Source organism: Lytechinus variegatus, chromosome 3, assembly GCF_018143015.1.
Source record: "Lytechinus variegatus isolate NC3 chromosome 3, Lvar_3.0, whole genome shotgun sequence".
Classification (NCBI taxonomy): Eukaryota; Metazoa; Echinodermata; class Echinoidea; order Temnopleuroida; family Toxopneustidae; genus Lytechinus; species Lytechinus variegatus.
The window spans coordinates 29,222,274-29,236,318 of NC_054742.1; the positions used below are offsets into that span (position 1 = coordinate 29,222,274).

The following is a 14,045-nucleotide window of genomic DNA, read 5'->3' on the forward strand; positions in this document are numbered from 1 at the left end:
TGAAAGGGATAGAACATGGCAATTCATCTTCAAGGAGGATTCAATCATAACACCCAGGCTTCTAACAAGAGGTTGCACTACAGCATCACCAATGACGAGAGCAACATTGGACACAAGATGGAAGATAGCAGGGGTTGGCAACAACCAAGAACTCCGTTTTGTCACAGTTCAGCATTAACATGTTGCTCTGCATCCACTGCTGCAGGTTTCGAACAGATGCAGATAATGTGGCGAGAGTTAACTCAACTGCGCGTTTGTCTTTGGGTCTGCGAAGGTATAGAGCCGAACGTTGTCTGCTCACGTATGATAAATACCTTCATGCTGTTTAATGATGCCCGACATGGGATGGGTATACAAACTGAAAAGCTGCGGACTGACCAACAATCCCTGTGAACTCTGAAATTAAAAGGAACTGATTCCGAGAGCTTGTTCCTGACTTCAGCCTGAAACTCTGATCCTTCAGGTAAGAATTGAACCAGGATTTTACACTCCCAGAGATGCTAAATTCACTAGTGAGACAATTAGGTAGAACTTCATGGTCGACGGAGTCAAACGCAGCCAAGAGATCTAAGAGGACCGCAAATGTAACAAGTTTGTTTTTCTATCACTCAAAGAATGTCATTTTGAACCATTAAGAGAGCAGTCTCTGTACTATGGTCACGCCAATAGGCTGACTGATTCTTAACATGCAGATCATTTGTATCCTGTTAGTCCAAGATTTCGGAAAAAGCAGCCCTCTCAATGATTTTGGAAAGAAATGGAACATTGGAGACAGGTCTGTAGTTTTTCAAGTTATCACAATTGAGGTTAGATTTCTTGGTTAGTATAGAGTAACCAACGCTTCCCTCAATATTATAGGAAAGACACCGTTGTTCATCAAAGAAGCCTTGATGATTGACGCAATATATGGAAGATATGTGTTAATGTTCTCCTTCAAGAATCATGTCTGCAATGGATCCAGCAAACATGACTTATTAGGTGCAGAGTGAATTAACTTGTACACTCTCTCCACATTAACATCATCAAAATCCTTTAGCCGAGACACTGCTCCACCTTCATGTGACCCACTGGTACATACTTTTGGAAATGCCACATTCTTTGCATGAAGATCTGATCTAATTCTCTCTACTTTTTTTAATGAAGGTGGCAAATCTGTCAGGTGAGGATGTAGCTGAGATATCTGCAGGAAGAATGGTTGGCAATCTGTTCAACAGCATATTGAGAACACAGAACACGTTCTTGACATCTCTGCTTCATAGCTGATCTGTGTAGTACTCTGACTTCTGTCTGTGTATGAGGTTACAGACGTCATGAACTGCAGATAATTACAGCTGCCGACTCTTGGGTGTTCGCGGCTTTCTCCAACGTCTTTCCATTTTTTCGCTGTGTTCGTCTCGCTTGATGGATCTCATCTGTATACCAAGGAGGATGGGAGCAAAAACGATGGAATCTTGCATGTCTTCACCCAAGATGAATGTTTGTACCAAATTTCATGGACAATGGTTAAAAAACAGAGGAAGCAATTCAAAATGAAATGAGTTTTTGTTTTTGGCAATAACATGCTAATACCATGGCAAAACAATTTCCAACAAATTTGGAATAGGGAAATGCTTGTTTTTACTCAAAGACCAACGTTGGTGCGATCATGCATGAACACAAGCAAAAAACTGGGGAATTAGCTTAATCTGCAATGAGGTTTCCTGTTTTTTACCATAACATGGTGTTTGTATGTCAACACAATGTCTGACTTTTGTGAAAATATATTTTGCACATCTTTAGCTCAAGAGCAAAAATAGAGGAGATGCTGAAACCAGTTTTTTTAAGAACTATTATTCAAAGGATTACCCATAAGTTCTTTTCAGGACTATCTTACATGGTGAAATCAAAAACTTTATTATCTATTATCATACTTTGGGATTTGTGCCTGTACAGGTACAGTAAAATAATCATGCGTAAGGCCAGGAGTTCAAAACCAAGGGTACTGGGCTATTTATGTTATGTTAACACAATATGACAAATATTTTGCTGCTTTATTGCAGTATCATTTATTTTCAAATGGCTAAGATCGCTACATGCCCATTTCTACAATATACAGTAATGCTAATTATATCTTTAAGATGATAAAGATGTAAGAGGTTGCAAGGGCCACAAAGTGGTTTTAAAAGGGGGATGACCATGCAAAACACAATCAGATCTCCAGCGGCAATCCAAACTTTCTTATCACACATACGACAGTGCAAACCCATTTCAGAGAAAATTGCTGAGTCTTTTTTCAATTTTTTATACATATTTTTTGAAAAAGTGGGGGGCTGAATCCCCTAACATCCTCCTGCACCCCCCCCCCTCCCCAATTCCACAGCCCCTTTGTTTTGTGCATGTAAGAATTTAATTGGTAATACTTCATTAGGAAAGGTAAGTTAATCATAATTTTTTGTGCATTCATAACAAGAAAAAAAAACACTTTGACGCTTTGAAATTCATTTGATCATTATAAAAGTTCAGAATTGATTTCACCTACAATCAGACTCAGAGACTATAAATTTTATTGGCTCTGTTTCACACAAATAACTGCACTTTTTGTCATTAATTTTTATCATTTTAAAGGAATGTTTATGAGTCATTTATTCCAAGGGTTCTTGTATGATGACCTCAATATCAAATGGAGTTCATGTATCACTATGCTAGTAGAATGTATGGGGAGTGTCTATTTCCTTGCTCATTTATAAGTTAGAAAGGTCATGAGGCTCCCTCCACTGGCTGTTAGCTAAGCCTCTAGAGTGCTTACACAATCAAGGCACCACTCTTTTTCAATATGGAGAATAAATCAACAACATTCCTTTATATTCAATTCATGTTTGAATGTATTGTGCCAATTCTGATTCCAAATATTTTTGCTAAGCCTGAAACTACTAGTGTGTTTCATCTAGAGTCCATACTTGATCAAAGCATTTATGACATCTGAAGGGCACAGAATTCAACCATATGCCATATTGTTTTGCTAAAACTTCATTGTGCTGTGAGATTCTAAATTAGCATATATCTCAAGACAATGTAGAGACATATGATACAGATTTCCTGTCAGGATATTAAAGGGAACACCATCTACTCTATTCCAAACTAGAATAACGATAAAACGATATAGGCTGAAATAAGGCTGAATAAAGATTAAAACATGAAATCAATAAATGCTTGATAGTTAATTTGATCTAACGTTAATTTGTAAAACTCTGTGATAAATCAAAAATTCTAATTTCATGAGTCTAGTATTCTTTTAGTGAGGAATTATGACAAAATAGGCACATTCCAAAAAGGGATTTAAAAAAATATTCCAAAAAGGAGTTTTGAAATAAACATATTCAAAGATTTTATATATCTATGGGAACAATAAACTAAGGGCACATCTAAAGGTACAAATGTGAAAAAATACACTTGTGGGTATATAATTTTCAGAATTTCTATTCTTATAAAGCAAATTTGTAAGGATGCACATTCTCTCTTTAACCCTAATACAGTTGGGTTATTTAGACCATCTCACAGCAAGGGGGGGGGGGGTGGAAGATTCTGCCTCCTGAGATCTCACCGCCATTTGCATAGCAATGTGCCATGAAATCTACAAGGGATAGTATGGGATGAAATCTACAAGGTTGTATGGTTAATTTTTCCGCAATAAAAAGATTTTTTAATATGAATTGCTACTTTATATGCATAAAATATTAAATTTGCTCCAATTGAATAAATACATCCCTCGAACAGCGACTTTTCTACTCACAGATTCCTTAGGAATTTCGGTCAAATGTACTTTTAAAAAATTTGGTATCATCATTTCTTACTCATGTATCTTTAATATATATTTTGAAATTCCTTATATATTCATGCATTTCTTTATGTTTTGAGTCTTTGTTTTTTTTTATTTTTTTAAGGAAATTGAGTTTGGTTAGTAAAAGTGGAAATGATAATTTCGGCTAAAAACACAGTTTACATTGGATTTGTACATGAATTCACATTTTGAGCAATTTAGGTCTGACATGTACTTACATAATATGGTGTAATTTTGTAACCGCATACATGGGCATCACAAAATTTGTCTAAAAAGTCAGCCAGTGCCATGGTTGAAATATTATGCAAGGCAGATTTATCACAAAAAATGCTGAGGGGGTGGATTCCAGCCGACCCCCCCCCCACCTTTTATGGTTAAGCCATTATTATTTAGTGTGTGCCATATTTTGCCACTAGCGGTATATTGAATGTAAAATGATTGTATTAACATTATGGATCTATATTAAACTTTAGTCTATGCAATGTACCGATTCTAGTTTTAGACGCTCACAAAGTGTTTTTCAGTTTTTATAAAACCAAATGATCATAAAAAATTTGAATAAAGGTAGTGAATTCAAGAAAGTCCACTGAAAAACCAATTCAGGATCCCTTTTTGCCCCTAATGATGGATGAGTGACTCCCCTCAAGATGGCAGTGCAATAATTCTTTTTATAGAAGACTGGCCCCTGTACCAATTTTCATCAACTTTAAGACATTAATATCACCCAGAACTGGTGTAAAAGAGACACACTTTCTTTTGCTTTCACATTTAACAGGAAATGGTATTCGGTAGACCCCATTTAGCAGAGTATTTCAAGCAAAATCAGCATTATGATACATTACTTAATTCAATGCAATGATGTTGGTTGCTTGTACTTTGAGGCACCTGAGCAATCTCTTTTCAATTCAAGTCCTCACTCCTTTCAAACAAACAAAAATCTTGAATTCTATTCTTTTCATGATAGATTCATAGAACTAATAGAGATTTTTCACTTGAAACATGTCTCCATTAATTTGAACAAAGATGTATCAAATGTAACAATACAAGAAAATATGAAGTGGTCTATGGAGAGAATTTTCCTTGATCAATCTGAAATGCTAATGAGACTTTTGTAGATCAATGCTCTCTGTTTTATTCCTACAAGGGAGTCATAAACATCACTGTTCATAACTCATCGACACATCGGAAGCAGGTAGGGATATCACTTCAACCACAAATCAAGAAAGTGATTGCAATCCATACTCTAATCTGACAGATTTACTTCGCCCTTAATGAAAATCTTTTTAGTGCATCAGCGTAGAAGATCTGATGAGGGGTCTATAGTTTCAATTATAAACCTCTTGATGAAAATTGAGCATGAGATATCCAGGGTCCAATGTTTGATCTATTCATCATTTGATCATAAAATGCATGAACAAGATTGGAGTGAGTTTAGGAAAGAGGATTGTTCACAAAAGAAAGGCTGATAAAGGGAAAGGTGAATAAGAAACATGAGATAGAGTGTAAGGTCATTGGAAAGGCAAAGATACAAAAGCAGATAAAAACAAATTCTTTTATTATCAACAAGAAAGATGCAGTGGTCAGAGAGAGGGAAAGAGAGAGAGGGAGAGAAAGAGAAAGAAAGAGGCAGAGAGACAGAGACAGACAGACAGACAGACAGAGACAGGTAAAAAGAGTTGCGGTGAACATATTGAAACATGAAGAGAAGAATATTAGGGGGTGTGGTAAGATAAGGAAGGAAAACAAGGGCTGTGATTAGTATGAAAACTAGTTTGAGATTGAAAAAGGTTTTTTAAAAGAACAAACAAAATTAAAAGCAAATAAAAATACAAAAAACACCAGAGTCTAATAAAAATGAGATTTCAACAGTGTTTTGGTGGAAAATGTATGTAATCTCAGCACTGCATAACCAATTCTACAATCCTTTCTTTAACTATCAACACTATCATCATCCTCATTGTCATTACCATCAAGGTGTCCAGTAAATATAAAAATGTCTTTCCTGAAATCCCAATAGGTCATAGCAGCTCTTAAGTCTGAGCCAGCCTCACATTGGCAACGATAAAGTAGCTTCGCATAACCAGTGGGTGAAGATATACCCTAACAGAACCACATGCTAACCACTCATGCATGAAGATCAAAATGCTATTTATGGCACCCTTCATTGTAAATTTCATTAGTCTTCCGAATCCATGCACATCCCGGATCCTCCTCGGCAGAATTTCAAGGAATCACATCTGAGCTATAGCCCTATTATCAGTTAGCATGTTTGGCTTCCAATGTTATGTTATTTTTTTTTACTTATTTCTTTATTTTCAAGAATAAAAAAAAACAAATAATACAAAATGAAATCATATGGATTGCCAATGTCCAAGGCATTTATATGGTTTATTATTCCATTAACCTAATACTCCTCATATACCATTTTGGGATGGTGGTAATAAAGATGTTGATAGTGATGATGAGCCAGATGATAAACATCCTGGTGAAAGAGCTGACAATAAGACAATGAAGTAAGATGATATGCAAGGAAGAGGAGGGTTGTAATCTACTTTACACAACTCAATGTTATAACTATGGTCAAATTAATTGATACACCACCAGATAATTCTGGAACATACCACTAAGTTTTACAAAATAAACTATCAGGCATCTCATTGTGTGGGGAACCGTGGTTGAATGGTCATGATGTTTTTTTCTTCAGCAAGAATTACCCACATTGTGCTGCACTCAACCCAGGGTAGGTAAATGGGGACCGGGAGGGAGAAATTCCTTGAATGCCTAAGTGCCTAGGCAGAAGTGAAGTGGCTACCCTGGGTAAATATGCTGTTGTTATTATGATTATCATTACTGCATTTTCTCTTATGTACTTCATTTAGTTACAAGTGCAACCAACTTATCTGTAAAAATAGGCCTAAGAAAGAAACTTATGTTGCCTTGGCTACTGCCCTGCACAAAGCAAATCGTGCATGGAATGATTTACTCATGCTGTCAAACATGTCAAAACGCATAATAAAAAGCTTGTACCAATGGGGTTGGTGACTTGGCAGTGTCGCATTAAGGGAAACCCCATCCTTCATCCAAGGCCCCCCCCCCAGTTTTGCCGAAAAAGGTGCAGAAATATTTAATCTACAAACAGTCATTTAAAAGAAGCTATCATCCTGATCAGTTTATTACCACCTGGTCTACAGACACTTGGTCTAATAGCCAATTTATTTAACATCATTTGGTTTAATATACCAAATGGCAATTAGACCAAGTGGTTATTAGACTAAATGGGTGTAGGCTAAATAGTAATTGACCATCGTTGAATAGATCAACTGATGTTAGAACGAATGATGTTAGACCAACTGGCTGTCAACCAAGTGGTAATCAATCAATTTGGGTTGGGGTTTTCCTTAATACGACATCACCTACCCCTTCGGTACAAGCGATATTAAAGTGCTTTTTAAGCCACTAAATACAAATTCATGCAAATTCTACCCCTAAATCTGACCTTTAACTCACAAAAAAATGCATTTGTGTATTTTTGGTCTGCTTAAAAAAAAACATTTTTCTTTCAATGGTTTGAATTAGAGCAACAGAATAGTATTTTAGGCCTTAAGAGAAAAAAGAATAACAGTATGCACTCTAGAATGAATTATTTCTGTAAAGCTCTTCTTTACAATGGCAAATCAATAAAGGAACGCTCTTTCGTATTTTTTAATACATTTTTAGGGGAAATTATAGCTTATCCCTAATAAAATCACCCTTAGACAAGCTAGAAATTTATACCCTTCTGTTGATTGGGTTCTGTCTCCTTTCCTGCTGCAAGTTTAATATGCTTTTGAAAAATGCAGGGTGTTTATGATTAGATCCATGGAAGTTCAAAGCTGATAGCCACATATGGAATACACATTACAAGGTTTTGGAGTAATATATTAATCATCTTTCACCTTTGATGAACCCTGCTTATTCTCAACTTGAATTATAAGTGCTTCAAATTTGTATAATAATAAATATCAATCAAAGAGTTTCGTTTCAATCGCTATATAGTTTTTCTGTCTTCACAATGTTTAACTGTTCCATTTATTTTTCATTAATGAAAATTATGTTTATTATGAACATACTAAATTTGCATTTATATAATGCTACCCGAGAAAGAAAAAAAAGAACTAGATGGATCAACTGCATGGATCAAAATTTATGCCTTCACCTTTGCCAGACATGAATGTCTTACCATCTAGCTCTAAAATTTTCAAATAATGGCCTTTGAGAACTCTGACCACATTGTGACTTTGACCCCAGTTACAGGTAGGGCAGAGGCATTAAATTGTGGCAGTTTCATTCTCCATGTAAAGTCCAACAGTCATGTTTGATCTGTCCAACAAAAAACCCATAAACAGTTTAATACAAGCACATTCGACATGGATAACTAACGTTTTTTGTAGAATGGCTTATAAATCTAGAAGTACTAAGTAAGCCTTCCCGTAAACAGGTCCTTTACATCCATTTCACCTCTGAGAATCCTTTCCCAAAATAACCATTTCTTGATGCTCTCATTCTCCGGTGAACCCCAAAAAGATACGCCAACTTATCAATGAGCATTTAGTAGATTTGCAGCACCAGGGATGATAAACAATTCACTTCGTCATCATCCTTGTGCCGGATGTAGACGTTGTGAGGATGGGATGATGTTTTCTTGCTTGCGCATGATTGCACAAGCATCAAATCAACTGGGCACAGCTACTTTACATGAAATTTCATGCATACTCTAGAATGCGCAATCACTAGGCGATGTGTCCTGTTACTTGTGATGCAATATTATTAACATGACAATTCTTGTTGTTGAGAATGGATTGTGTTGTTGATTGTGATGATGATGATGATAATCATTTTAAACCTGTTAGTATGCAGAAAACTGGTGGTCTACTAAATTAAGTAATTACTGGAATAATTCTTTTTCATTCAATTTCACTGGGTCTGTAGTGAAAAATTAAATTATTAATTATATTATTAATTATATTTCCCTCGTTCGCAAAGTGGCAGAAACAGAAGAAAATCATTTTTTTTTCCCAAGTTAGATTTTTTTTTCATCTTTGACTAACATCTTTTATTTAACCTTTAACAAAAATCAGACCTTAAAAGTGATTCTGCATATTCCTATGATGATTTGTGAAAGTAGAATTCTCAGAGAATTTTTCACAAAGTCATTGTTCTGCCCAGTGTCCTATGTAGGCCTAGTCCTATGTGTTTTACAAGCATGGTAAATAAGCCACTTGGTAAATGAGATGACAGCTGTGGTGCGCACTCATCATGTCCCATATTATTTACAAGTAGATGGGGAAAATATGTCACTTCATAAAAAAAAAATTGAACAGGACATGTTAATTTCTTTTTCATGAACTGACACCAAGTTTCATTTAAATTTCAATATTTAATTAAGAATTAAGAAAAGTTTGGCTTAAATAACCCCCAAATTCATAATATGATGTTTCAAAATATGGTAAAATTATTCCACATGCAAAAAGATATAGGAAATCACATTTTTAAAAGCAAATACACGTATGTGCCAGTAAGTGAAATAAGGGATAACATTCATATTAGTGTGTCCGATAGATATTTGTAAGGGGTAATTGCAAGAAATGGTTTTCATAGATTTATAAGCATTCCGAGTAATGTGATAAACGTTACTCATCATCTATATGCAGAGTGCAGACAGGAAGGGGGTTGTAAAAGATATGGAGACAAGAAGAAAACTATGTACAAACAATCCATTACCACTTTGGAAATATCTTTACTGTGCACTCATAATACAATATGTTGATTAAATTTCAAGGAATGCTGCATATGGAACCCAACATCCCCTATGCTCCTCTCACACAAACACACACACACCCCCTAATATCCATGGCAATGATCCCATACCAGAGGTGCACATGTCAAGGGGTATTAGTACAGCAATGCCTACATTCCATCAAATCATTCATTATTTATACAAACATCAGTATAAAACAGGAAAAAAATGAGGTGAAGCAGAAGAAGGGGAGAAGAGGGAGGAGAGGAGAAGGGGAGGGTAAAGTATTAAAAATAACAACCCTAAAAATAAAAATGTTTAGCAATTGAACTTCTCTACTATATATCAGCGACAATACATATATCGTACAATATCAGAGTGAAACCTTAGAGAACTCTACCACTTCCATTCCCAAACAAATACTATACAAATACAATCCAATCTGAAAAAAGTGGAAGAAATATGTTGATTGAAAATGACAAACAAGACAGAAGAAAGACGAAAGAGAAGAGGCATAGAGTGAGACGAGACAAGTACATTGCACTTGCCCATATTTCTAGATTCATGCCGTATCCATGGCAACACGTCAGTCAGATATTACAGGCATAATATGGTGTTGGATCTTTTCTTTCTTTCACACTAAATGTACATATTCGTTTACTTCGTGATAGCCTGGTAATTCACCTCACTTATTTACAGAGAACATCAAACTTACACAACAATAATCCCCATGAAGTCACACTACATTTGGATTTTAAAAAGTCAATGTACACCTATGTTTCAATTTTTCTTCCTTGTACTTAAAAGCAGTTAGTAACCTTTAAAAGAATTAAAAATCAAAGCAATACCATGATCCAACTCGTTTTACTTCATCCATGATTGAAATCTCTGAGGGTCAGACAGGAATGACCAGAGCTTTTAATAGAAGCCAAGTGCAGCACAAGAATCCAATTCACATCTCATTTAGCAACCCTTGTATTTTGAATTTCCCAAGAAACCTCCACACAAGATCTAACATGTAGCAGAATGTGTCAGAATCTTCTATTCTTTGTTGACACAAATAAATTTCAAATGCCACAAGTGTGAAAAGTATATATTCATGAGACTTCATTCCTGATATGGTGGCTGAGTCCTGCGGGTTACTCTGTATATTGCGGATAGTGGGTATGTGCTGCAGAGGGGACCCCTGTTTTTGCACTCAATTTTCAAGTCCAGGGCGTACCATTTTACCCTCCGCGGCCAGGTGCCAAATAAAACCTGTTCCAAGGCATGAGGATTTGTTTTCCTTCTGCTGCCAGGGATACCATTTTCGCATGGATCCCATTTTGGCATATACCTACCACATATTGGGTTGAGTGCCCCCCTCCCCCTCCACGGGTGGAAGAGTTCACTGGGCCGGTCTTATATTTTTATTATATTTTGAGAGAAAATCAACGGTAAGCATCTATGTCGGGTGCAGAGTACAATGCAATCCAATAAAAAGTGCACATATACTGATGGCACAACTTGAATGCTACATTCATTGTGCATGGAAACCGGTGTATTTTATGTACTAGCACAAGGACTTGCATTGTTGCTTTCTTCTAAGACATGGTATGTGTTTCATAATAAGGATACGAAAAATAAGCATAAACCGCTAAATTTGGCTCAACTTGTAGGCCCAAATTCTTAAAGGTTGTTTTCAGGCCATGCCCTCAATCATAGCTTTATACAGATTCACCATTTATTTCCAAACTTTGTGCATGAAGCACCCTCTGGAGCAAACTGAATTTTGGTAAGCAAACTTATTTTCAAACTCCACTTTCACATAGAATTCATTCAATTGGTAAAGCAGAAATTCTATTGAAACATTCTTATTCAGGATTAATGTAATTATTCCAACACTCTACAATATACACTAAGTGTATTCAAATCAAAATTCCCAAATTACAGATTTTTTTCCCCCAATATACTCCCATAATATACTCCCATGACCAGATCTAAACTTTATCTTTAAAGAAGAGGAAAAGATAAATTGTGTATTAGAACTCACCTGAGTCTGAGATATCATCCCAATATGGAGAGTCGAATTCATACTCCCCTTTCATGATTTGCTGAAAGAGCGCGGCGTCGTTATCATCATAAAATGGAGGATAACCGCATAATCTGATCAGGGGAAAGCAAAGGTTAATGAGATAAGATTATGGCTTTAGCTCAAGATGCAATCACCTACCTGCATGGTTGTCATTTTGTAACAGGATATTTTGTCCTTCTGCTGGAGCCGTACTTTGTGAGAGGTCAGAAGTGATCAAACTTGAATTGATACAGATGTCATGAGTAATATACATGATTCTTATTAAAAAATATATGATAGTAGAGCGGATAAGCCGAACAATTGTGCAAATTATGACAAAAGCTTGAAAATTTCACAAGTATTAGCATATGCCGAAAGATTTATTTTAAAGATGGGAGGTAAATTTGCACAATTGTTGTGATTTTTTAAGCTTATCCGCTCTACTATGATGGATTAATGATTTGTTAATACTTGAAAATGTCACACTTATCTAAAACCAATTATCCAAAATTTAAAACAGGATTTTTTAAAACCAATATGGTATACATCAATTGTCAAAATGCATTTGTAAGTACCATAGCTATAATCATTTTTCTACTCATGGTACACAAAATATTGACCAAAATGCATTCTCTTCACCATTCCATTGACAATATCTTTGTATAAATGAATGCTTTATTCATATAAAACTTTACCAAGAAAAAAATAGTTTTAACTTATAATTTGAAATTTGTGCTTTACTGCCTCATGGTATGTGCAGCCAATTATCATGCATTACCATGACTCTAACAGTTTTTAGAATTGAGTGATAGATAATTCATGGCATATATATATTCAATATCATGAACACTGAAAAATACATGTTAATCATGAGTACTGAATAAAGTTAATAATACTGCATAATTGGAACTTCCATCAGTCTCATAATAGCCTAAGTAAAAGAAATGTTCAAACCAAAATATCCAAAACAATTTTGAGACCAAAATATGCAGCATGTGCCATTTGTATAAAATTTTTGGCCAAATTAAACAGATTTCTGTGATCCCACGATACTTAACAGATTCATCTGTATCTGTTCTGATATCAAATATGATAGAAGGAACATCACAAGGCCAGTATTCCATCCCACACTGAAGCTAACATACAGTATTCTGCTACAGTAAATCATTACTGTACTTCAATTGTCCCTTTTTTTGCTTCAGTTAGCATTTTGCTGAAATCTAAATCAGCACTCTACCTAACTAAAAGGACAAGTCCATTCCAACAGAAAGTTGATTTGAATAAAAAAAGGACAAATACAACAAGCATAACATTGAAAATTTCATCAAAATCTAATGTAAAATATATAGTAGAATTTTTAAGTTTTGCTTCATTTCACAAAACAGTTAAACGCACGTCCTGAAATAAAAAAAATATTCTAATTTCCTCCTTATTTTTATATGAAACAAAGTGTTATTCCTCCCTGAAAATGAGGCATTACCATCTTTAAAAACATTTTATGACTCAGTCACGTTGGTCCCTGTTGTCAAATGTGTAAAAGTTGAAATATTGTATAATTAAAACAATAAAAAAAAAATAGTGAGGGACATCATCGACTCTCTCATTTGCATGTCAATTGAGTTGTGCATATCACTGTTTTGTGAAAAAAAGTGAAAGTTTACAATGTCATAGCTTTCTATTTTACACCTGATTTTGATGATTTTTTTAACGCTTTTTCTCTATTGATTAAAATCAACATTTTATCTAGGTGGACTTGACCTTAAGTCTTTTTTTGCACCTTCTGAAGGTGGTGCATGGGAACATGTCCCCTTGCTCCCAAAATATGGTACTCCACCAAGTAAATTAGCCACTTACAGAATGTATGTGATAACACCTATTGACCAGATGTCAATACCCTTCCCATAATTCTTCCGCCTCAGAACTTCTGGTGCTACGTAACCGGGCGTGCCGCAGGCTGTTGACATACCCTCCTGACTCTCAAACTTTGACAACCCAAAATCACTGATCATGATTTTTGAATCTTCATCAGGACTATAGAATAGTAGATTCTCTGGCTGTATAAAGTCATATAAAGAAAAAAAGAGAAAAACAATATTAGGTTCAGAGTGTCAATCATATATTGTGTATTAACCTAATTATGTAAGAGGGCAATGAGACAAGGTTGGTAACAGAACAGAGCTTGATAAAATATCATCTGAAATTATCAGTATCCAACAAGAGAATGTTGAAAACTTTTATACGGGGGGGGGGGGGGGGCATTTCATAAAACTGCTCACAAGTTAAGGGCAACTTTAAGAACGACTGGTGAACGTTTTTAACGCACTACACTATCACCAATAAATATTTTGGTGTGTATACCATTTATCACAAGAAAGGATTATCAGTCATTCTTAAAGCCA

General features: G+C 35.3%; 1 protein-coding gene across 1 annotated transcript in view; it reads right to left on the reverse strand.

Moving 5' to 3' along the window:
* LOC121412000 (calcium/calmodulin-dependent protein kinase type 1D-like) overlaps positions 1 to 14,045 on the reverse strand; it is an 85,692-nt gene that overhangs the window by 25,073 nt on the left and 46,574 nt on the right. Inside the window, exons 5-6 of the mRNA XM_041604913.1 lie at positions 13,501 to 13,700; positions 11,626 to 11,738 (exon numbers count right to left, since the gene is read on the reverse strand). Coding sequence (XP_041460847.1) covers positions 11,626 to 11,738; positions 13,501 to 13,700 — 313 coding nt within the window. The remainder of the gene's footprint in view (positions 1 to 11,625; positions 11,739 to 13,500; positions 13,701 to 14,045) is intronic.